This window comes from Mercenaria mercenaria, chromosome 13, assembly GCF_021730395.1.
Source record: "Mercenaria mercenaria strain notata chromosome 13, MADL_Memer_1, whole genome shotgun sequence".
In the NCBI taxonomy this organism is placed as follows: domain Eukaryota; kingdom Metazoa; phylum Mollusca; class Bivalvia; order Venerida; family Veneridae; genus Mercenaria; species Mercenaria mercenaria.
In genome coordinates this window covers 21,210,404-21,237,165 of record NC_069373.1, presented here as the reverse complement: position 1 = coordinate 21,237,165, position 26,762 = coordinate 21,210,404, and the positions used below count along the sequence as shown (strand labels likewise).

Here is a 26,762-nt window from a genome sequence, read left to right as displayed (position 1 = left end):
TTTTATTAGAGTCTAGCTGATAAAGTTTAAAGTTTAAACTATGGTGTATCGATGTGAGCGCCTGGTGTGATCTAGGTTTGGACAGTAAAAACAAAAACAAAAAATCGTATAAATTAAGTTTATTTCCTTTATAAACTGCTGTTTCTTTGTCAAACGTCGAGGACAGGCATATATTTGACTTGAGGCAAAAGAAAATAGGCATACGCTGCATCCCCTCCCCAACCCCTCACTTTCAAAGTTAAGTCTAGATTAGATCTATCTGAATTCTCCACCTGTGATAAAATTTAAAATTGTCAATTCAAAACTGAAATTTTGCATTGTAAAAGTAGCCTATTTGAAGTAGATCTAGATCTAAACTGTAAACCAAGTGAACAATGTGCAAAAGTTGCCAAGCAAGCATTAAGACGATTAGGTTTACTTAGGCGGATTTTCAAACATATTGATGTGAACAGTTTTAAGGTCATTTATCCAACATACGTTAGACCATTAATGGAATATGCTGTACAATCATGGAATCCCTACTTTGTGAAAGATATTGATTGTCTTGAGAGAGTACAGAAATATGTAACAAGGTTAGTGCCTGAGTTGGCGGATTTAAATTACGAAGAACGTTTGGATCTTTTGAATATGTACAGCTTGAAAGAAAGGCGTTTAAGAGGTGACTTTATTGAAACCATAAGTTTTTGACTGGTAAATACAATTCTTATCCTGACAAGTTTTTCAAGTTAGAAAATCTATCAGATATTTCATCTACCAGAGGACATTCACTGAAAGCTCTATAAACCAACTCTTATGAAAGGACTCCTTCCTCGGAATTTTTTTTTCTCCATCACAATAGTAAATGCATGGAATGGACTGCCCGAAAGGGTTGTAAGTGCTCAGACAGTTGAAACATTCAAAAAAAGATTAGACCACTAGATCTACTGGAATGTAACTAAGAGACATGGGACACAAGAGGCTTTGCCTAAACCTTAAACTCCCATCAAAACTTTAAATGTAAATGGGCTCAGAACTTAAATCTAGCATACACACACCCGTGTCCATAGAGTTAGGATGGTGTCTGTGACTGTCGGATTTACGCAACCAAGCTGATTTTTGCACTTACCGCCATAAAAAGTTCAAAACACGTGACTCGACCCACGTGATTTATTCCACTTCCGGTTAAAGGAGAAAAACAACAAAAGAGTTGAAAATCGTTCTTAATGGACGAGAAAAGAGCCCCTGGCAGGTAAATAAGCAGAAGAATATAATTTTCATTTTATGAATGATATAAACTAATTTTCGTTTTAAATATTAACAGGCGACAAGTTTGCAGATCATTGATTTTTGTTTCGCACTAAGAATTTTCGTACATAATTTTCGCACATTATTTTCGCAGACCAAAGTTCATTAACTTTCAAAATAAAATTAAAATATCGCCGTGGTAACTTTTGACTGACGCTGTCCAGTCACTATTCTGCCTATTTCTGTTAGGAAATCCAGAATGAAATCCGTTGGAAATGTTTCCTGGTATTGACCATATCGACATTAAGGATAAATCCCGTTTTCCGGTATTTCTGTAAATAGGGTCAAGGGGGCTGTCGAGATTAACCGATATAAAGACCGTGTACAGTATTAGCGATTATTTTGGCGAGAAGTTAAGGTTTTAGGGAAGTTCTTACTTTCTCACAATGGAAATACTTTTCTACGACCTCGGCAACATTTTTTTTGCAAAAATAATCTGTTTACCTTGAAAAATGCGAATAATTTCACACCTTCGGTATCGAGCCACAGAAGCGGCAGTGTAGAACAAAAGATGAAATTTCAAAAATAAAGTAAACTTTGAGGATATTTTTGCTACATCTTAATTACAACAATGTTTAATGATAATCTGCAATACTTTTTTATTAATTTACTTTGTTTAAAACTTGAAAAAAGGATAATCTAAACACTACCGGGTCTACTGCCATGTAGCGTAATGGCCGATAACCCCCTCACCATAAAGCCGGGAACGGGCGTTTATTGGTGGTTAATACCGGAAAACGGGATTTTATCCATAATGTCGATATGGAGAATATTAGACAGTAATAGACTACATGTACTAATGATAAACCGGACAGAAAATGAGGTTTTTTACCTGTAACTTTTTTATTTCTGCAAATTTTTATCAGTGGTTGGTATCAAACTAAAGCTTAACATTTGCTGAAAGATTGACATAATTTAAATCAATATTTAGTAAGCAAACTCGCACGAAGTGAGGCCATGAAAGGGTTAGTCCAAATAATAGGACGTTTCGGGACAGCGTTATAAATTTTGACTGTCACTGTCTCCGTCACGTCCAAATTGATTCTGCATATTTCTGTTAGGAAATCCCCAATTGAAATCTGTTGGGAACGATTTCTGGTACATGTACAAAGTTTTTGTAATGATTACATCTCTGAAAATGAATTTATGTTGACATTAAAGCATAAACTAAATGCCTCGCTGACATTTTATGAATATACATTTTGTGTTTTGTTTCTGCAATTTAGTGAAATCGGCAGTCTATTGTTTATTGAAATGGTGTCAGGGTAGATATCTTCTTGCACCTGTCACATCATATTTTCGAAGATTTAAGTCTCTTATTTAATATTATGAATTAAATTCAACCCATTTGAAGTTTCTAAGTGAATATTAATGTTTAATTTATTAAAGCAAGTAAGTCTGACGGTATATTATGACTTTTTTGGATTTTAAATGTCTTGGTTTTCCTAACAGTAAAATGCAGATATGGGTAAGGCTTAGAGGGATGACAAGTATAAAATGTCAGATCATAAAATAATTAAGTTATCCCAATAAGCCAAATGAGTAAGGATAGAAAGGGGTATGTAAAATGGGGACTGTATGAACGTTGACTGATGATAAATTTGACCACTTTGTCATTTAAAAAATTTTCTCTGTAGTATTATATTGAAACTTTCCCAAAAATGCTGCAACAGTCATTCTGGATCAAGTAATGAAAAGTGACCCAATGTCAGGCCTTTATGTGTTGACAGTGAGCGTGTGCAAAAATTATCCTCTTCCCCAGTAATTTTGGATAAATATGTTTTAAACAGATAAATGTAAGTCATTAATTTATATGTGGAATATTTATCAAAATTGTTTTTCTTTACACCTGTTGGTGTTGTAAGTGGTTGCTCTTAGACGGCATGTTCAGTTATATAAATAACCGCTTGCAATCGAATAATTTCAAGGTGGTCGACTTTATCATCTGTCCAGGTTTATCATTAGTACCAGTACAGTGCTTTGGGGTAGGATTTAGTTACTAGCACCTGTGGGGTATAGAGGATCTATACCTCGTGTTTTTATTTCGATGTATTGTAAATGAGATGTGAAACCAAAAATTGTAGTCCTGTTTGGCGGCATAAAACCCATACTGTGTTGGTGCGCCGTAAAACCCAAATAAATAAATAGAGGATCTATGGTTGAGAAATTTTGTTTTTAGACTTGAATTATTGTATAAATTTTCATATCATTATTTTACTTGCATGCAGACAGACATTCTAACATACATTTTAAATATTTGCTTGTTGTGTTATTTTTCATATGTCATCAAATGAAAATCGAGGCTATCTTTTACTGACTAAATCGGTGTGTATGTAAAAAAACATCAATGAATGAAAAGTATTTTATAGAAATTTAAAAAGCTGAATGTTTTTGAAAAGAGAATACATAACTCAAGAACGCTTGCACCTAGGATCATGAAACTTGATAGGGAGGATTGTCATGACCAGCAGCTGACCCTTATTGATTTTGAGGTTAGTAGGTCAAAGGTCAAGGTCACAGCGACCCGGAACTGTTAACCGATTTCCTGATGATAACTCAAGAATGCTTGGGTCTAGGATCATGAAAGTTGATAGGGAGGTCATGACTAGCAAATGACCCCTATTGATTTTGAGGTCAGTAGGTCAAAGGTCAAGGTCAAAGTGACCCGGAACAGTTAAACCGTTTCCGGACTATAACTTGAGAATGCTTTGGCCTTGGATCACGAAACTTGATAGGGAGGACCAGCAGATGACCCCTATTGATTTTGAGGTCAGTAGGTCAAAGGTCAAGGTCAAAGTGACCCAGAACAGTTAAACCGTTTCAGGACGATAACTTGAGAATGCTTGGGCTTAGAAACTTAATAGGGAGGTTGATCATGACCAGCAGATGACCTCTATTGATTTTGAGGTCAGTATGTCAAAGGTCAAGGTCACATTGACCCAGAATAGTAGAATTTTTGTGTACAGTGACCAAGTAACTTCTGTTCCTTGTGCAATTACTGAATGCATCAAGGGGGGGCATTTCATGTTCCACGAGCTCTTGTTACTTAATATTTTTGACACAGGCTCAACTATTTAATATTGTAACTTTTTTTAATCACTGACTGTAGGGAAAAACCAAGACCACTATTCTGAGGTACAACATGCATGATACATCCAATTTTTAGGTGTATTTCGACTTATCTCTGTCTGGTAAGGATTTTTTGTGGACTTAGAATTTTTTGAATTTTCTTTTTAAAATTAACTTCCCTTTGTTGTTACTATAAATAACTCATATCGTCACCTTGGAGCAAAAAGTCATGTAACTTTTAAGCTCGACTATTCATAGAATAGTAGAGCTATTCGACTCGCCCATGCGTCGGCGTCCGCGTCCCCGTCCCGATTTGGTTAAGTTTTTGTATGTAAGCTGGTATCTCAGCAACCACTTGTGGGAATGGATTGAAACTTCACACACTTATTCACTGTGAGAAACTGACTTACATTGCACAGGTTCCATAACTCTATTTTGCTTTTTTATAAAATTATGCCCCTTTTTTGACTTAGAAATTTTTGGTTACAATTTTTGATACATGTATCTCAGTAACCACTTGTGGGAATGGATTGATACTTCACACACTTGTTCACTGTCATGATCTGACATGCACAAAGCAGGTCCCATAACTTTATTTAGCTTTTTTACAAAATTATGCCCCTTTTTCAACATAGAAATTTTTGGCTAAGTTTTTAGCTCGACTATTCGAAGAATAGGGGAGCTATCCTACTCGTGTCGGCGTGAGCGTTAGCGTCACACAAATGTTAAAGTTTGCGTACTACCCCAAATATTTTCAAAGTCCATTGAGATATTGCTTTCATATTTTGCATACTTGTTTACCATCATGACCCCAGTCTGTAAAAAGGAGGAGGCAACTCTATCAAGCATTTTGACTGAATTATGGCCCCTTTTCAACTTAGAATAAATGTTAAAGTTTGCGTACCACCCCAAATATTTTCAAAGTCCATGGAGATATTGCTTTCATATTTTGCATACTTGTTTACCGTCATGACCCCAGTCTGTAAAAAGGAGGAGGCAACTCTATCAAGCATTTTGAGTGAATTATGGCCCCTTTTCAACTTAGAATAAATGTTAAAGTTTGCGTACCACCCCAAATATTTTCAAAGTCCATTGAGATATTGCTTTCATATTTTGCATACTTGTTTACCATCATGACCCCAGTTTGTAAAAAGAAGGAGGTAACTCTATCAAGCATTTTGACTGAATTATGGCCCCTTTTGGACTTAGAATAAATGTTAAAGTTTGCGTACCACCCAAAACATTTTCAAAGTCCATTGAGATATTGCTTTTATATTTTGCATACTTGTTTACCATCATGACCCCAGTCTGTAAAAAGGAGGAGGCAACTCTATAAAGCATTTTGACTGAATTATGGCCCCTTTTTGACTTAGAATATGCTTATTGTAATGTTTAAGTTTTACTCATTGCTTATATTATACTATCAAACACTGAGAATAGTCGAGCGCGCTGTCCACTGACAGCTCTTGTTGTATGTAAGCTGGTATCTCAGTATCCACTAATGGGAAAGGATTGAAACTTCACACACTTGTTCACTGTCATGATATGACCTGCAGTGCAAAGGGTCAATAACTCAACTTCGCAGTTTACAAAATTATGCCCATTTTTTAACTTAGGAGTTTTGGGTTAAATTCTTATATGTAAGCTGGTATCTCAGTACCCACTAATGGGAATGGATTGAAACTTCACACACTTGTCCACTGTCATGAGCTGATAAGCACTATGCAGGTTCCATAACCCTAATAGTATTTGCTTTTTTACTAAATTATTCCCCTTTTTTGACTTTCGTATTAATTCAGTCGACAAGGCTGTTGAATAGTCGAGCGTTGCTGTCCTCCGACAGCTCTTGTTTTATAATTGGGTTTATTCTTGAAACTCCTGGTTGTTAGAATTGGATATGTCATTGTTTGGGCTTGCTATCTTATTAGCCTGTCTACCAAACTTATACAGAATATGTTTTACTGTAACATATATATCAAGTTTGATAATTATAGTTACTTTGTGCCATTGTCTCTTGAATGATTAAAAATTGCTGAAGTTTGAATCATATGATAGTAATTTATTTCCAAATCAGCCATTTTGAAGTGATGCTCTCCAAGAATTACAACACAACCACAGAATTAAAATTCCATTTGCAAATACAGGTGCCAGTGTAAAGAAATTTGCTATGACAGGCTTTAAAAAGTTTTATTGTGACATTCTGGCACTCAAAAGTTTTAGCATAAAAAATGGATAAAAATCAGATACCTTAATAGTTTCCTCTTTGTTATGTAACTTATGTATGATATATTTCTGGATTAAAAAAACAACAACGTATTTTACAAAAAAAACCATAACATTTCACTGCAGATGATTAAACAAAACCAGAACTGATAGTTTTAATTATTACATTGTTTTGTCTTTGTAACTATCATGATGTACCTCCTGTTTTTGCATGTAGAGTTTGCCCACTTTGTTAATGTGGTATATAATGTAAGAAAGAAGTGCATTTGAAAGAAGTGAAAGTCATTTGTTTAATTTCATACTACTATTTGTTGAATATATGGCATGCAAGAAAAAGATTCTATCTCTGATTGTAACTATGCTGTTGGGAATATCCAGCTCTCAAGAAACCGTTTACATAGTAACTTGGCATAGCCTTTTTACCACCTGAACTGTCCTTGAGCCTGATATTCACATCTGCACAAGCAGATGACTTCTGCACTAATTCAGTTAATTTTTGAATACTGCTTTTTGTTTTTAATTGTTTTTAATGATATATCTGATTTTGTACCATTTGGCAATTTTAGGTCAAAGAGACCTGTTAAACCTCCTGAAGACGGAAGCTGGGATTGTAGTGTATGCACATATAAGAACTCTGCCGAGGCATATAAGTGTGATATGTGCGATGTTAGAAAGGGCACCTCTACTCGGTAAGCTTAAAAAAAAACAAGCTCTGACTTTTAAAGCAGTAGACTGCTGCAGCGGTTTCTGTCACAGCAAACCCCTGTGAGACATATCTACGACAGACCAAAGAACCAGTTTGCTTCAGAGAGATTTTGGGTTTGTAGGGGCTTTGTCTGAAGAAATAAATTGCACGTCAGTAGTTTCCATACGGGATTGAGATACCTTGACATGTTTACAGTCTATGTTAGCTTAAGGTACCTTAACAGATTTATTCAAACCATGTTCCCTTGACATAGAACTGGTTTCTTGTTGGCTCCAATTTATAAAGGTAATTTATATTCTAAAATTAATGAAAAAATGGGACAAAATGCTGCACTTTATTCTAAGAATTACAATACAAATACTCCATTGAATATACAGATACAACTTGCTTACAAATCATCTGTCAGTCAAAAAAATAATAATTAGCATTCTTTTTTTATCGGGCCATTCTGAAAAAAAATGGTTTGTTTCCTGTGCTTTTTCCAAGAATTTTTGTCATTTTAGTCATTGGTAGGTTGAAAGAGGTTTTTATGCCCCTGAAGGTGGGCATATTCAAATCGCACTGTCCGTCCGTGTGTCTGTGCGTCTGTCCAAGTAAATTCTTGTCAGGTCTGTAACTCTGCCATCCATAAAGGGATTTTAAAAATAACTTGGCATAACTGTTCACCATAATGAGACGATGCATCATGTGCAAGGCCCAGATCCTAGCTCCAAGTTCAAGGTCACAATTAGACGTCAAAGGTTAATAGGGTCTGTTTCGTGTCTGGTCCATAACTCTGCCATCCATGAAGGGATTTTGAAATAATTTAAATGTTAACCATAATGAGTCTACCTGTCATGCGGAAGACCCAGACCCCTAGCTTCAAGGTCAAGGTCAGACTTAGAAGCCAAAGGTTAACATGGTCTGTTTCGTGTCGGGTCCATAACTCTGCCATTGTTGAAGGGATTTTGAAATTACTTGGCATAAATGTTCCTCATGATGGCATAAATGTTCCTCATAATGAGGCGATGTGTCATGCACAAGATCCAGACCCCTAGCTATAAGGTCAAGGTCACACTTAGAGATTAAATGTTAACATGGTCTGTTTCCTGTCCAGTCTGCCATTGATGAAGGAATTTTAAAATTACTTGGCATAAATGTTCCCTTTATTGAGATGACATGTTATGCGCAAGACCCCGACCACTAGCTCTAAGGTAAAGGTCACACTTAAAAGTCAAAGGTGTTTCTTGTCTGGTCAATAACTCTGCCATTTATCAAGGTATTTGAAAATAATTTGACACAAATGTTAACCATATTGAGAAAATGTGTCATGCTTAGGACTCTGGTCTCTTGGGTCAAGGTCACGAAATGATGTGTGTTTTTTTTGCGCAGACAACAGTAGCATTCTTGAGCATGCTTCGGGGGCATTTGTCACCAATAGTGACAGCTCATGTTTTTCCTTTTCATTATACAGACTAGATGGATAAAAGATGGATATCACTGTTAAAAGATTTTTTGTAAGAGTACAACTAAAGTAGTGCATTCTGAGGTATATTTGAACAGTGCTACCTTTTCAGTTTATAAATTAAAAAAAGGGCAATTTTAGGATTAATTCAGTGTCTAATGGTAAAATAATTCTTACACTTTATAAGACTTATTTCCAGAGTTAAACCTTTACTGCCAAAGAGTGAGGTGATTTATAACATATCATCATTGTATGAAAAGTGGGAATATATTTCCATTTGTACAGAGTTTTGTCCCTTTCAAAGTTTAGAAAAACTGTCGGAGCATGACAAGCAAATGTTTAAGGTTGCCTATATGTATGTTTGAAATATTTGGTATAAAAGTCAGACATTCTGTTTTCTTTTATGTGCAGCAAACCTAAGTTGAATCCTCAGCTGGTTGCTCAGCAGGTTGCACAACAGTATGCAGCTCCCTTAACACCTCCCCCCGGATCTCCAAACCTAGAAGACGAGGATCAAGAACGACTTTTTCCAGAGCCTACAGATGACATATTTGGTCCTCCACCCGCACCCCCAAAGCCAGTGTTTAAAAAAGAGAAAGGATTAGCATCTGTGAACAAAGGAGAAAAATCAAACACACAAATAAAGCAAAATACACAACAAAAGCAGCATAAACAGACAAAGAAAAATACAAGGTATGGTTATTCCTTTTTATACGCCCAAAAGGACGTATTATGTTATACCCCAGTGTCCGTCCGTCCGTCCGTCAGCAATTTCATGTCCGCTCTGTAACTCTTGAACCCCTTGAAGGATATCAAAGAAACTTGACAAAAATGTTCACCACACCAAGACGACGTGCAGAGCGCATGTTTCAGATGACTCGCTTCAAGGTCAAGGTCACACTTAGGGGTTAAAAGTCATATATGACTGCTTTATGTATATTGCTCTGCATTGCAGTGCTCTTGTTTTTATTTGACAGATCCCTTTTTTAAACTGTTTATAAAAGATAGATCCCTTTCTTGTTCACTTTCAATAATTTTTTTAGCTCACCTGTCACGAAGTGACAAGGTGAGCTTTTGTGACCGCTTTATGTCCGTCGTCCATCGTGTATAGTGCGTCGTCCGTCAACAATTTCTAAAAAAATCTTCTTCTTGAAAACCACTGGGCAGAATTACACCAAACTTCACAGGAATGATCCTTGGTTGGCCCCCTTTCAAAATAGTTCAAAGACTTGAATTCCATGCAGAACTCTAGTTGCCATGGCAACCGAAAGGAAAAACTTTAAAAATCTTCTTCTCAAAAACCAGAAGCCCTAGAGCTTAGATATTTGACATGTAGCATTGCCTAGTGGACCTCTACTTAAGTTGTTCAAATCATGACCCCGGGGTCAAAATTGACCCCGCCCCAGGGGTCTCTTGATTTTACATAGATTTCTATAGGAAAATCTTCAATTTTTAAAAAAAAATAAACCAGAAGGCCTAGAGCTTAGATATTTGACATGTAGCATTGCCTAGTGGACCTCTACAAAATTTGTTCAAATCATGATCCCCGGGCTCAAAATTTACCCTACCCCAGAGGTCACTTGATTTTACATAGGAAAATCTTCAAAAATTTTCTAAAAATAAACCAGAAGGCCTAGGTCTTGGATATTTGACATGTAGCTTTGCCTAGTAGACTTATTATTATTATTATTATACCAGATTTATATAGCGCCCTTTTCATGATCAATTTCACGTTCAAAGGCGCTTTACATAGTTCAAATGCAGCCACACAGGGCGCATAATTCATCCTCTACTAGTACAGACACAGAAAGATCTGACCAGAGGGACAGAGTGAGACAAAGCCCCCACGACAGAGAGATCAGAAATCAGATACAGGCTTGTCCGGCCAACTTAGCCTAGCTCGTTTCGAATAGACAGCCTGGTTCTTTAACGTGCCCAGTGTATAGCACTGATACACGCAAGGATTGCCTGGGTTACTGACCAGTACACCTCTAGTTGGGTGGGAAACGCGTTTCTGAAAATTCCCGAGTAGCTGCCGGGGATCGAACCCCCGACCTCAGGATTGGAAGGCCAGTGTGCAAACCACTGAGCTATCCGTCCACCCATCCATCGGACTTCTACAAAATTTGTTCAAATCATGACCCCCAGTGTCAAATTGACCCCGCCCCATGGGGTTACTTGATTGTACATAGAAAAATCTTCAAAATTTTCTAAAAATAAACCAGAAGACCTAGAGCTTAGATATTTGACATGTAGCATTGCCTAGTGGACCTCTACAAAGTCTTTTCAAATATTGACCCCACCCCAGGGGTTACTTGATTGTACATAGGGAAATCTTCATAAATATGCTTAAAATAAACCAGAAGCCCTAGGTCTTAGATATTTGATATGTAACATTGCCTAGTAGACTTCTACAAACTTTGTTCAAATCATGACGCCCGGGATAAAATTGGCCCCGCCCAAGGGGTTACTTGATTGTACATCGGCAAATCTTCCAAAAAATTTCTAAAAATCATCAGTTTGACATTTGAAACATGTAGCTCAAATTACTCAGGTGAGCGATCCAGGGTCATCATGACCCTCTTGTTTAAATTACTTCCCTTTTATGTTACTATAAATAGCTTATTTTGAAACTTTTTTATTATTGGCCATAGGGAAAACCCGAGACCACTTTTCTGTGATACAACATGGATGGTACTTCTAATATTTAGGTGTATTTTGACATACCTGTACCCTGTTAGGATTTTTCTGTGGACTGTCCTTTGGGCTTCAACAGTCAAGTTCTTTAAAGTTTGCTCCAATCCTCTGATGTAACCCTTCGGGCGTATATTGCCCCGCTTGGCGTAGCTCTTGTTTTGTTTTTCCATCTGCATGTACATGAATATAAATATTGTTTTCAGGTAAAATAGTTCACTAGCTGAACTGGTTACTGGATAGGAATTTAGGACTTACCCCCATTCCCCCTCTACACCATTTAACCAAGGTGGAGCGTCTATCTAATGTAATCATAATGCAGTGTCGTAATGGAGTTAGATTTTAAAGTAGCAGTCAACAAATTAACTTTTGTTAAAGATCTTTCAGCTACCAGGCTTCTTCATGGCTTATTGGCTTAATTGGATTTATTATATTTTTGGTAAAACATCACACTCCTGCAGGAGTACTACTGTAACAGCAAGTTTTTCATTCGCCCAAAGTCAATTTCTACTGGTATTTACAAGTGGATTTATCGAGCCCTGACAACTATACAAAAGTCTGGCTGTCCTATTCAGTGTTTATTATAGGGCTAGACAATAACAGTACAAAAAATAAATGTTATTATACCCCAACAAAACAAAGTTTTGGGCCCGGGGGTGGGGGTGTATATAGGAATGAGCTTGGCGGTCGGTCGGTTTCAGTCTGTTGGTTTTCATGGTTTCCGGATGATAACTCATGAAAGGCTTGACCGATTTAAATAATTTTTGGTACACAGGTGTAACATCAGAAAATACAGGTTAAGTTCGAATTTGGGGTCATTAGGTCAAAGGTCAATGTCACAGTGACCCAGAACAGTTTAACAGTTTCCGGATGATAACTTGAGAATGCTTGGGCCTAGGATCATAAATTTTGGTACACGGGTGTAACATCATGAAATGCAGGTCAAGTTTGACTTCGAGGTCTGTAGGTCAAAGGTCAAGGTAACAGTGACTCGGAACAGTTAAATGGTTTCCGAATGATAACTTGAGAACGCTTGGGCCTATGATCATGAATTTTGGTACACAGGTGTAACATCATGAAATACAGGTCAGGTTTTACTTTGAAGTCAGTAGGTCAAAGGTCAAGGTCACAGTGACACGGAACATTCAAATAGTTTCCAGATGATAACTTGAGAACGCTTGGGCCTAGGATCATAAATTTTGGTACACAGGTGTAACATCATGAAATACAGGTCAAATTTTACTTTGAGATCAGTAAGTCTATGGTGAAGGTCACAGTGACTCGGAACAGTTAAACAGTTTCCGGATGATAACTTGAGAAGGCTTGGGTCTAGGATCATAATTTTTGTACACAGGTTTAACATGATAAAATACAGGTCAAGTTTGACTTTGAGGCTAGTAGGTCAAAGGTCACAATAACACGAAACTGTTACAAGGTTTCCGGATGATAACTTGAGAACACTTCAGCCAAGGTTAATGAAAATTGATAGGGAGGTTGGTTATGACCAGCAGATGATCCCTAATGATTTTTAGGTCACAGGTCAAGGTCAAAGTGACCCGGAACATTTAAACGGTTTTCAGACAATAACTTCAGAAAGCTTGGTACTAGGATCACGAAACTAAATAGGGGGTTAGTCATTGATTTTGAGTTCCAAAGGTCAAAGGTCAGAATGACCTGGAACATTTAAACCTTTTAGGGACAATAACTTGAGAACGCTTGGGCCGAGGATCATGAAACTTCATAGGGAGGTTGATCATGACCAGCAGATAACCTCTATTGATTTTGAGGGCAGTAGGTCAAAGGTCAAGCATGTTCACCTTCCACATTGGCTTAGTTCTGTGACAATGCCATATTGTGGGGGTATAATTTGTCACTCCTGTGACAACTCTACATGTAGTTATGCCTTGGATTGAAATTAAGTAAAATTTTAGTGCCATGACATGCAAGTTGAAAAGGGAACTAAATTAATATTTAGTAAATATACTTAATATAACTACTTTTATTATTTCCTGTCTTTGTTTAAGTCTATTATTTTAAAGTAAATAACAAATTCACTGAAAATATCAATGATTCTGTTTTCTTAATTATCCTTGTAAATCTAATTTTTATCCTTGAGAATATGATTAAAGTTTTTATGCCCCCGGCATCTACTGATGCGGGAGGCATATAGTGATCATCCTGTCCGTCCGTCCGTCCATCCGTCCGTCCGTCCGGGCTAACGAATTTATACTTGAGTGTCTAGCAGGTTAGGGTTTGGACTCTTTTTTTATATGACAGTCACTTTAAAAAGTGTCCAAAAGTGGGTTTATGTGACTTATTTTTGGGTTTATGTGGCTAAAATTTAACATTGTAAAGTCACTTAAGTATCATACCGTGAGTACATCCGTCTGTCCATCCGTCCATACGAGGTTAACCAAATGGGACCGTTTCGTCTAGCATCAATACCCCTTACTAGAATGAAGTGATATTAATGCAGATGTAACCTGTGACCATTCCTCATCTTCAGACATCACCTGACCTCAGTTTTACCTTGACCTTGATCTCATTTTGGACTTAGATTGCTTTATATGGGCCATCTCTTGGTTAACCAAATGGGCCCGTTTCGTCTAGCATCAATACCGCTTACAAGAATGGATAGATACTAATACAGGTGTAACCTGTGACCATTCCTCATCTTAAAACATCACCTGACCTCAGTTTGACCTTGACTCATTTTGGACTTAGGTTGCTTTATATCGGCCATCTCTTGGTTAACCAAATGGGACCGTTTCGCCTAGCATCAATACTGCTTACAAGAATGAATTGATACTAATGCAGATGTAACCTGTGACCATTCCTCATCTTCAAACATCACCTGACCTCAGTTTGACCTTGACCTTGTTTTGGACTTAGGTTGCTTTGTATTGAATGCAGCTCCTTGTTTCACTCTTGCAATGATTGCCCAAACCAAGACAATCCTTAAATTATTAATACAATTAAAAAAAAGTTAAATCCATATCAGCAAAAATAAATCAAGCTCCCAGTGCTAATGCACTTGAAGTCAAAACACAAAAACCCATTAAAGCATTTCACAGTAACTGTTACTTTTAACAAACTAGTGCGTATTAGGCTGGTCTTGAATTAAATACATGACAGCAGTGACATCACAAAGAATTACACATCTTCTTTGATTTGCTTGTGTCGGCACACAATAAAAGAAACATTTGTCAAACAGGTTTAACCCAGTTTCTGATGGCAGGTGTCAAAAATTTGTGTGAATTTCAGTTACATTATTTTAGTCACAGAAAGTGTTAGTAGTAATATTATGTTTCTAAAGTCTGGATTTTAAAAAATACAAGTAAACTACATGGATTTTAAGGAAATTACGCAAGCCAGTCAAGATAAGATACTTTCTTAAGGTCAAGAGAAAATGTATAAGCTAATGTAATATAAATTCCTACTGCTTTGTTTATCAACAGTCAGTTTACAAAACAGGTGTCAAAGACCATGATCACCTTCACACTTCTCGGTATCTGAAGTAGGCGGAGCTTAAATTATGCCATCGTGTATTCGAATCAAGTGTCAACAGGCCAATAGTGGATAACTGGAGGAGTGTGGATAATAAATCAGGCAACTTGAATTTTGCTTTGATGTAAGATTAGAGCGAAGTGGGGAGCTACAACAAAGCGACTATTTCGCTCAAGTTGTCCCCTAGCTCAAGTTCCGATTCACCTAGTTTTTGTTAGTGAAACTTCAGCAGAGAAATTTATTTAAGCAAGCAACAAAACTCAGTTGAGCGATATAGGGCTATCATGGCCCTCTTGGTTAAATTTAAAACTTTGTCACAAGCAAGATCTAATTAGGTCAAGGTCTACCTCAGGTGAGCGACTGAGGCCCATTTGGGCCTCTTGTTACATTTCTGTTGTAATTGTGTGAAAAACAAAAGTATGACACAAAAGTTAAAATATGACAAGTGAAGAGTTAATTGTTCTATTTCTCAATCTGACTAAAGTACTTGATCTTCTAAACGAAGATCTGAAAACGACCCATTCACATTCGTCTTCTACTTATTTTGGATTTCCAATATTGCTATTTTTATTTTCGCAAATCTATTTTTGTTTGAACCAATCAGACAACTTGTTCGAATGTCAAAGAGAAAGAAAAATTTTGTAGTTAACCCAGGGCTCGAACCTGGGACCTCTCATTTACAGAGCATGTGCCCTACCAACTGAGCTAACAGGCTATCTGAAAACTTTCAACTTAAAAATTGTTGATATCAAAACCCAAGACTTTATAAAGCTTACAGAATGCTGTAAGGTAGCTTTTGATTGGCTAGCGGAAGGGTTATCAGAACGAGGCCATCAATAGCTCGTTGTCAGATCCTATGCGTAGCGTAATAGGAGATGTACTTTAGTCAGATTGTTCTATTTCTGCAATGTCTGTCAAGAATCTGCAACTTGTAAAAAAAAATCCTGAAATATGAAGTCTCTAAATTTCTCTTGAGGATACAGGGCCCACACTGGGCTGAAAAAAATTGAGACACTTTTACGCGATTGGTCATATATTGGGTGGGGAGGGATATTCCCTCCTCAGGGTTGCCACTTATCTTGAAAAGTTGGGGGAAAATTTATTTTTTCAAGGTCAGTGAATCTTGATAATGGTCAGTGAAAAATGAAATTTTTGAAAAGTCAGGGGAAAATAAAATTCTGGGTCAATTTTAAAATGTTCAGTGGCTATGGCAGTCTTTAAGCAGTATTTATAAGTATTTCCAAACACATTTTGGTGTAATTGTGTATAAACATAGTTTAAATGTTTGATTCAATTCCATTTTTAGCTCACCAGAGCACAAAGTGCTCAGTGTGAGCTATTGTGACTGGTCATTGTCTGGCATGCATCGTCCGTCAACATTTGCCTTGTGAACATTTGTAACCCAATCTTTATGAAACTTGGTCAGAATGTTAGTCTTGATGATCTCTAGATCAGGATCAAAACTGGGTCATGTGGGTCAAAAACTAGGTCAGTAGGCCAGATCAAAGGAAAAGCTTGTGAACACTCTAGAGGCCACAATTGTGACTCAGTATTTATGAAACTTGGTCAGAATGTTTGTCTTGATGAATTCTAGTTCAAGTTTGAAACTGGGTCATGTGGGATCAAAAACTAGGTCACTAGGCCAGATCAAAGGAAAATCTTGTCAACACTCTTAAGAGACCACAATTTAAGTTTGAAACTGATGAGAATTAGTCAGAATGTTTGTCTTGATAATTTATAGGTCAAGGATGAATCTGGGTCACGTGGGGTCAAAAACTAGACATCCAGTCAAATCAAAGCAAAAGCTCGTGAATACACTAGAGGCCACAGTTGTGACCTAATCTTGATGAAACTTGGTCAGAATGTTAGTCTTGATGATCTATAGGTCAAGTTTGAAACTGGGTCATGTGGGGTCAAAAACTAGGTCAGTAGGCCAGATCAAAGGAAAAGCTTGTGGACATGCACTTAGAGGCCACAGCTGTGACTCAATCTTTATGAAATTTGGTCAGAATGTTTGTCTTGTTCGAATCTGGGTTATGTGGGGTCAAAAATTAGGTCAGTTTGCTAGATCAAAGGAAAAGCTTGTGAACACTCTAGAGGCCACATTTATAACCGAATATTTATGAAACTTTGTCAGAATGTTTGCCTTGATGATCTCTAGGTCAGTTTTGAAACTGGGTAATGTAGGGTCAAAATCTAGGTCAGTAGGCCAGATCAAAGGAACCCTCTAAAGGCGATTTCTATGTTAAGTTTGAAACTGGGTCATGTAGGGTCAAAAGCTAGGTCACCTGGTCAGATCAAAGGAAAAGCTTGTGAACACTCTAGAGGTCGCAGTTATGACCCAATCTTTATGAAACTTAGTCAGAATGTTTGCCTTGATGATCTCTAGATCAGATTCGAAACTGGGTCATGTGGGATAAAAAACTAGGCCAGTAGGCCAGATCAACTCTGGTGAGTGATATAGGGCCATCATGGCCCTCTTGTTTATGTTAACTTTGAAATTTTTTGTATTTGTTAAAGAAAGTCAGTGAAAAGTACGGTTTAGTCAGGGAAAAGTCAGGGAATTTCATTTTCTCAACTTAGTGGCAACCCTGCTCCTGCTTTGGATTTTTTTTTGTAACTTCCATTAATAAAAGTTTTTAAACAGGGTGGCAGCTGGTAAAAGACCACATTAAACTCACACAGTTACATAAAATGCAGAATGCATACCCGTTTCGATATTTTGTGACCTGAATCGAAAGCAAATAATCCTAACAAGTCTAAATTTGAGAATTTTACGATTTAGAACAATGAAATATATAGAAATTTCCATTTTCGCCACTCTCGATTTTTATGCACCACTTTGATCGCAAATTTGCCAGTTGGCTCAAGTGGCAAACAATGGTGTGGGTCCCCCAGTTACTTTAAATTGTAATTGACATTTGAATGTTTACCAGAAAAACCCGCATAATTTGACCAGGGGCTTAATTTTTTCCCCCAAAACCGGAAGAAAGCATTGGTTGCATCAAATTGAATTCTTTAATGTGAGGAATATATCCATAAGTTTGCACATAGCCTGTGGTTATACCCGATTCCAACTCTGCCTGCATTAATGTAAATAATTGTGGAACCTGGAGTCTCATTCAACATTGATACCGGTATATGGAAGTCACCAAATGAGCAAAATTGTGCCGTGACATAAAGCAAGAGAACTTAAACCTAACTCAAGGCAATTTCAGATACAAGGACTGGTTTACTGATTTACATGTATTATTAATACTTCAGGCCTCCAAGATTGAAGAATGTAGATCGAAGCAGCGCACAGCAGATCGCCGTCACCGTAGATAACGTGACTGTTATGATAACAGATTATCAACCAAAGAAACGCAAACTTGCCACCGAACTGACCAAAGTGCAGTCAGATATGAGTGACACTTCAAGCAATGCCAGCAATGATATTCACGAAGATAGACTTGTTAGTGATAATCATACCTGAAACGTCATTAAGTTCTTCAGATGTCGTCTTCATTTTATGTAAATCTTCCGGACTACCGTACTACAGTATGACATATAGTATCCTAGTGAATATTGACGGTTTCCGTCGGAGAACTGGTTCTTCTAACAGGGATGATTGCAAGTGTATTTGATTCTGTATTTTTTCAAAAGGCTGTCTTGCGGAAGGAATTGAATTCTATTATACCTCCATTTCAGAAAAGAGTGAGGGGGTGTTTGTTGTTATGCTCATTAGGGTCTGTCTCCAAAACATTCAGTTTCATATCTAAAGTTGAAGATCCCTTTGGTTTATGATTTCAGACATCATACCATGATTGCCTGTGGTCATTAGATGACCCTTATTATGACATACATTATCAGCTAGCCGCTGTAGTTCTGGTGTCAGTGAACATGTATATTAAAGGACGAGGTCACTCACTATGATCTTGAGACTGAAGAAACTTTCATTCATGAATTTGAGAATATTAAATTATGGGCCTTCAGTTTTCAAACTTGATAGTTATTTTTTGTAAGTGCTTATAAGATGATCACTATTGTTCAAAGGGTAAGTAGGTCAAGTGTCAAGGTCATAATGACCTCTTCTAAATGATAGGAGAACTTGTAGGTTGATGACCAGTAACTTTGAAGTTAAGGATGACTGCAGTGATTAGTATATAACTGTTTATATTTTTGAAGTCAGTTGTCCAAATGTTAAGTTACAACTATATACATGTATACCCAGTTTTATCCTACAGGCTATCATTTGCAGAAGTAGGGGACATTGTGTTTAACATAAATATGCTAATGTTGTAATGATCCTCATCTTACATTTATCATTTTGTATATAACCTAACATTATGTATAGAGAAAATGCATATTCTTCCATGAATCTATTTGTAGTGATTGTCATTGAATATTCATCTCAGCTACATTTAGCTTTGGCAACAGGTCTCGGTAGCTTTAGTTTTCTTTGTCTTTGAATCAAATCTTTAAAACACACAAGAAGTGATGTATGTATTATGTGATGGCACTGGTCATACATCTGGCTGTCCTTCCGTCATTAAATTATTTTAGTTTTTAGCTCGACTTTTCGAAGAAAAATTAGAACTATTGTTCTCACCCCAGCGTCGGTGTCGCCGTTGGTTAAAGTTTTTGATAAAGTCAGTTATCTCTTATACTATCAAAGCTATTGACTTGAAAATTAAAATGGTTATTTACTATCAAAGTCTGCACCAGGAGAAACAATCCCCATAACTCTGTTTGAATTTTGACTGAGTTATGTCCCTTTTGAACTTAAAATTTTTTGGCTAAAATTTTTGATAAAGTCAATATCTCTGTTGCTATCAAAGCTTTTCACGTGAACCTTAAAACAGTTATTTTCTGTCAAAGTCTACACCAGGAGAAACAATCCCAATAACTCTGATTTGAATTTTGACAGAGTTATTTGCCCCTTTTTAACTTAGAATTATTTGGTTAAAGTTTTTCCTGGCAAAGCTCTGTAATTAAGAGTCAAGCACATGAGAAAAGTCGAGCGCGCTGTCATCAGACAGCTCTTGTTTCAATATAACATAAGTATGAGTTGACCTATGACCTTCAGACTTGATTTGCACATTGCAAATCCTGATTGATTTTGAGGTCTGTGGTCAATATCACTGTGACTGTTAGTACAAGAATGTTTTTATTCTGTTCAATATCTTGAAAATGCCTAGACCTACTATCTTCAAACTTGATAACCTCAATTGATTGTGATGACAGTTGGTCAGATGTCAAAGGTCAAAGTCACAATAGCTGTTTGTACATACACCATTTCAACTCAGTGTCATGAGAACCCATTGACTCTTATCCTCAAACATAATTTATTGAAAACCCCTGACTTACAATCCTCAAACTTGGCATTAACAGTGCGCATGGGTAGTTGATGAAACCGGGATGGCTTTTGAGCACTGTTATTGTTATCACAAAAAGCTGTTCTGCTTAATATCTTGAAAGCACCCTGATCTAAGTTCTACAAACTTGGCAGGCACATTGCCAATGAACAGTGCATGACTGCTATTGTTTCGAGAATAATGAGTGAAAGGTCAAGGTATCCTGTTGGAACAAAAAAAACAACAACAACATTTCCACCAAGTATCTTGAGAATGCCTTGATCTAGTATCCGCAACCTTGGCATAAAATGTAAAAAGGAAATTTCTCTGTGAAAAAAGTATTTGCTTTAAAGGGAAAGGCAATGTTGTTCTTATGTTAATTCCATCTGTTGGAATTTCATGAACAGATTCAATGAAACCGAGTCTGTGATTATTCTTCTTGGTTGCATTCTTTGCTTCCAAAGGGTCTTTTAACAGATTTATTTAATTATTTAAAGAAGTGAGAGAGTTTTCAAAATCGGCTTAAAAATGAGAAAGTTATAAGCATTTAAATATTTTATCAAAATGGCAGCCATTTACAGAAAACAAAATGGTGGATATATTAAATTTCTAGACACATAATTAAACTGTATTTACTTTACAATTTTTTAAAATTTCAAACAGCCATATCTATTTCATTTGTGGTCCAATTTTAAAAATACTTTCAGCATTATGAAAGGATTAAGGATGACTTTCATCTAAAATTAACTTACTGACAGGCATTCCTTGCCCTTTAAATTGCAGCATATTTTTATGTCCCCCACCCCAACTCCCATCCTCCCTCCCTCTGGGAGAGACATGTTGTTAGCTCGACTAAGGAGAGCTGTCCTACTCGACCTGGTGTCAGAGTCTTTCCACGTTTCCACCTTGGTTAGTTTTTTAACACTTTCTCTTTTTTCACCATATCTCTAATTACTTGATGGATTTGATTCAAACTTAAAATAGTTATTCCTCATCATCACCCACATCATCTGAAATAAGGGCCATAACTCTTGCACAAATATTTCATGATTTATCCCCCTTTTCAGTTAGATTTCAAGGTTAAAGTTTTGATGCACTTTCACTCTATCTCTGTTATTACTGAATGGATTTGATTCAAACTTAAAATAATTGTTCAACATCATCACCCACATCATATGACACAAGGTGCATAACTCTGGCTCAATTTTTTTATGAATTATTTCCCTTTTTTACTTAGAATTTCAGGTTAAAGTTTTGATGCACTTTCACTCTATCTCTGGTATTACTGAATGAATTTGATTCAAACTTAAAATAATTGTTCAACATCATCACCTACATCATATGACACAAGGTGCATAACTCTGGCACAAATTTTTAATGAATTATTCCCCCTTTTTACTTAGAATTTCAGGTTAAAGTTTTGATGCACTTTTACTCTATCTCTGTTATTACTGAATGTTTTTGATTCATACTCGAAGTAGTTGTTCAGCATCATCACCCACATCATGTAACACAAGGTGCATAACTCTAGCGCCAATGTTTCATGAATTATGCCCCTTTTTACTTAGAATTTAAGGTTAATTTTGATGCATATTCACTATATCTCAGTTTTTAGCTCACCTGTCATGAAGTGACAAGGTGAGCTTTTGTGATCGCACAGCGTCCGTCGTCCGTCCGCGTAAACTTTTCCTTGTGACATCTCTAGAGGTCACAGTTTTCATGGGATCTTTATGAAAATGGGTCAGAATGTTCATCTTGGTAAATTCTAGGTCAAGTTCAGAACTGGGTCACGTGCGGCCAAAAAGTAGGTCAGTAGGTCTAAAAATAGAAAAACCTTGTGACCACTCTAGAGGCCATAATTTTCAATGGATCTTCATGAAAATTGGTCAGAATGTTCATCTTGATGATATCTAGGTCAAGTTCGAAACTGGGTCACGTGCCTTCAAAAACTAGGTCAGTAGGTCTAAAAATAGAAAAATCTTGTGACCTCTCTAGAGGCCATATATTTCACAAGATCTTCATGAAAATTGGTCAGAACGTTCACCTTGATGATATCTAGGTCAAGTTTGAAACTGGGTCACGTGCCTTCAAAAACTAGGTCAGTAGGTGAAATAATAGAAAAACCTTGTTCCTCTCTAGAGGCCATATTTTTCACGGGATCTGTATGGAAGTTGGTCTGAATGTTCATCTTGATGATATCTAGGTCAAGTTCGAAACTGGGTCACATGCGGTCAAAAACTAGGTCAGTAGGTCTAAAATTATTAAAATCTTTTGACCTCTCTAGAGGCCATATTTTTCAATGGATCTTCATGAAAATTGATCTGAATGTTCACCTTGATGATATCTAGGTCAGTTTCGAAACTGGGTCACGTGCCTTCAAAAACTAGGCCAGTAGGTATAAAAATAGAAAAACCTTGTGACCTCTCTAGAGGCCATATTTTTCATGAGATCTTCATGAAAATTAGTGAGGATGTTCACCTTGATGATATCTAGGTAAAGTTCAAAACAGGGTCACGTACGTTCAAAAACTAGGTCAATAGGTCAGATAATAGAAAAACCTTGTGACATCTCTAGAGACCATATTTTTCAATGGATCTTCATGAAAATTGGTCAGAATTTTTATCTTGATAATATCTAGGTCAAGTTCAAAACTGGGTCACATGAGCTCAAAAACTAGGTGACTATGTCAAATTATAGAAAAAACGACGTCATACTCAAAACTGGGTCATGTGGGAAGAGGTGAGCGATTCAGGACCATCATGGTCCTCTTGTTTATTATTGGCCATAGGGAAAAACTAAGACAACTTTTCTAATTTTTAGGTGTATTTTGACATATCTGTACCTTGTAAGAATTTTGTTTTTCTTTTTGGTTAAATTTCTTTCCTTTGTTGTTCCTGTCCTTTGGACTTAGATATATTTTTCTGAGGACCTTCTTGTCCTCAAGTGCAGTGATAACAGGTGAGCGATATAGGGCCATCATGGCCCTCTTGTTACCAAATGCATTTGATTCAAACATGAAGTAGTTGTTCCACATCATCACCCTCATCATATGACACAAGGTGCATAACTCCTGCACCAATATTTTATGAATTATGCCCCCTTTTTGCTTAGAATTATAGTTACGTAGTGTTTTGATACACTTCATATTTACCTCTCTGATTACTTGATATTTTTGACACAGACTCAAGCTATTGTGCAATATCTTCATCCACCATTGGAGTCATTAAACTCTCCAGTGACAGCTCCAGTTTCCTCAGATGTGCCCAGTTTCACTGTCCAGCATCGAAATAGTTGAGCGCGCTGTCTCCTGTGACTAGGGCTGGGGCGATTTCAAAATTTTGAAACCAGTTAATCATTTGTATGAAATCGAATCGAACCGGTTAATCGGGCGCCATATTTGAAATGCTTTTTAGCTCGACTATTCATAGAATAGTAGAGCTATTGGACTCGCCCATGCGTCGGCGTCCGCGTCCGCGTCCCGATTTGGTTAAGTTTTGTATGTAAGCTGGTATCTCAGCAACCACATGTGGGAATGGATTGAAACTTCACACACTTATTCACTGTGATAAACTGACTTACATTGCACAGGTCCCATAATTCTATTCTGCTTTTTTACAAAATTATGCCCCTTTTTCGACTTAGAAATTTTTGGTTAAGGTTTTGTATGTAAGCTGGTATCTCAGTAACCACTTGTGGGAATGGATTGAAACTTCACACACTTATTCACTGTGATAAACTGACTTACACTGCACAGGTCCCATAACTCTATTTTGCTTTTTTACAAAATTATGCCCCTTTTTCGACTTAGAAATTTTTGGTTAAGGTTTTGTATGTAAGCTGGTATCTCAGTAACCACTTGTGGGAATGGATTGAAACTTCACACACTTATTCACTGTGATAAACTGACTTACATTGCACAGGTCCATAACTCTATTTTGCTTTTTTACAAAATTATGCCCCTTTTTCGACTTAGAATTTTTTTGGTTAAGGTTTTGTATGTAAGCTGGTATCTCAGTACTCACTAATTGGAATGGATTGAAACTTCACACACTTGTTCACTGTCATGATCTGACATGCACAAAGCAGGTTCCATAACTCTATTTTGCTTTTTTACAAAATTATGCCCCTTTTTCGACTTAGAATTTTTTGGTTAAGGTTTTGTATGTAAGCTGGTATCTCAGTATCCACTAATGGGAAAGGATTGAAACTTCACACACTTGTTCACTGTCATGATATGACATGCAGTGCGAAGGGTCAATAACTCAACTTTGCATTTTACAAAATTATGCACCTTTTTGGGTTAAATTCTTATATGTAGGCTGGTATCTCAGTACCCTCTAATGGGAATGGATTGAAACTTCACACACTTGTCCACTGTCATGAGCTGATAAGCACTATGCAGGTTCCATAACCCTATTTTGCTTTTTTTAAATTATGCCCCTTTTTCGACTTTCGTATTCATTCAAGCGACAAGGCTGTTAAATAGTCGAGCGTTGCTGTCCTCCGACAGCTCTTGTTTTATTTCCTGACGACCGTATAAAGGTACTTTCAGCAGCTGACTTCATTAGGAACTTACAGACTTTATCATTTGGAAGCAGTGTGATAATTAATATTGGTGTATTTTATTTTAGATATATCACGACAAGCAAATCCAAGACTATTGATTTATGTTCAGTTGATGTGTTTTAGAGGAAATATTCTGCGGGTCTATGTGCTGGTCAAAGAAATGTATATAGATAAAGTATTTCTGATGTTTATTGTTTGAGATCGATTAGCGCTTTTGCAAAATTGAAACCAGTTTCACCTAGTAATCGAATCGGATCCGATTAACCAAGTAATCGTCCCAGTCCTACCTGTGACAGTTCTTGTTTTTGCCCTGTCCGTTCGTCACACTTCATTTCCGACCAATAACTGGAGAATCGTTTGACCTAGAACCTTCAAACTGTGGTAGGGCTTATTGAGCAGACCATGGAAAATGATTTCCTATCAGTAACTTTAGATTCACTTGACCCAGAATGTTTAAATTTCATAGGATGATTGAACATGCAAAGTAGATGACCCTTATTGATTCCCAAGTCATTGGATCAAAGGTCACAAGGGCCTGAACATGGAAAACCATTTCTGATCAGTTATTTGAGAACCACTTTACCCAGAATATTGAATATTCAAGGAATGATTGGACATGCAGAGTAGATGACCCCTATTGTTGTTTGGGTCGCTCTATTAAAGGTCAAGGTCACAGTGGCCAGAATATGGAAATCCATTTCCTGTCAGTAACTTTAGAACCTTCAAACTTCATGGGGTGATAGGACTTACAAAGTAAATGACTCGTTTTGGGGGTAACTTTATCAAAGGTCAAGGTCACAGGGGCCACCTCTCCGTCACACTTAATTTTTTATCAATAACTGAACCATTTGACCGAGAACCTTAAAACTTCGTAGGATGATAGGACATACAGAGTAAATGACCCATAAAACATTTGGGGTATCAGATCAAAGGTCAGGGTCACAGGGGCCTGAACATGGAAAACCATTTCTGATCAATAACTTGAGGACCATCCGACCCAGAATGTTGGAACTTTATAGGATGATTGGACATGTAGAGTAGACTATCCCGATTGATTTTTGGGTTACTTGATCAAAGGTCAAGGACACAGGGACGAGAACATGGAAAACGGTTTCCAATCAATAACTTGCACACCATTCGACCTAGAACATAAAAACTTCATAGGATGATAGGACTTACAGAGCAGATGACTATTATTGTTTTTGGCATCACTTGAGCTAATGTCAAGGTCACAGGGGTCTGAACATGGAAAATGGTTTCCTATCAATAACTTGAGAATCACTTGACCCAGAATGTTGAAACTTCGTAGGATGATTGGACATGCAGAGTAGATGACCCGTATTGATAAAGTCACAAGGGTCTGAACATGGAAAATGGTTTCCGATCAATAACTTCAGAACCACTTGACCCAGAATGTTGAAACTTCATAGAATTATTGGACATGCTAAGAAGGTGATCCCTGTTGCAGCCAACCATCAGTGTCTCTTTGACTTTTGCTCCTGTCCCCTCTTGACTTCTTGCCTATAACGACTATGCATTGGGGGAAACATGCGCTTTTCTACAAAAGCGTCTTCTAGTTTTCTCGCTAATTGATTGTTCTACACATCAAAAAAAAACATAGGGAGAGGCTGTCTTTGATTGTTTAGAATTAAGGAATTCTCAGACAAAAAGAGTTGGATTTAAAAAAAATCCCAAATGTTTTGCTTTTTTTGGAATTAACAGTTTGTGGACCATTTTATTACTGGGAAAAATGTTGCATGTGGAATGCAGGCAGTGTGCAGTTTGCTGTTCAATCTTTTCAAGAATAATTTAACATATAACAGTATTCATTACGGACATATTGAAATTTCATAAATGAAACTTTTTTGTAATGTTTTTGAGGTATGAAATACAATAAAACACATGATGCATTTTAAGCACATGTAAATGAAAA

The 26,762-nt window shown here is 37.0% G+C and overlaps 1 protein-coding gene across 1 annotated transcript; it reads left to right on the top strand.

The window, feature by feature from the left end:
- The first annotated feature begins 1,127 nt into the window (after positions 1-1,127).
- On the top strand, positions 1,128-26,762 carry LOC123529449 (RING1 and YY1-binding protein-like). Its single transcript, XM_045309776.2, has 4 exons — positions 1,128-1,228; positions 7,143-7,265; positions 9,138-9,419; positions 18,192-26,762. Exons 1-4 carry the CDS (start codon positions 1,203-1,205, stop codon positions 18,400-18,402), a joined length of 642 nt encoding a protein of 213 aa, XP_045165711.1. The 5' UTR covers positions 1,128-1,202; the 3' UTR covers positions 18,403-26,762.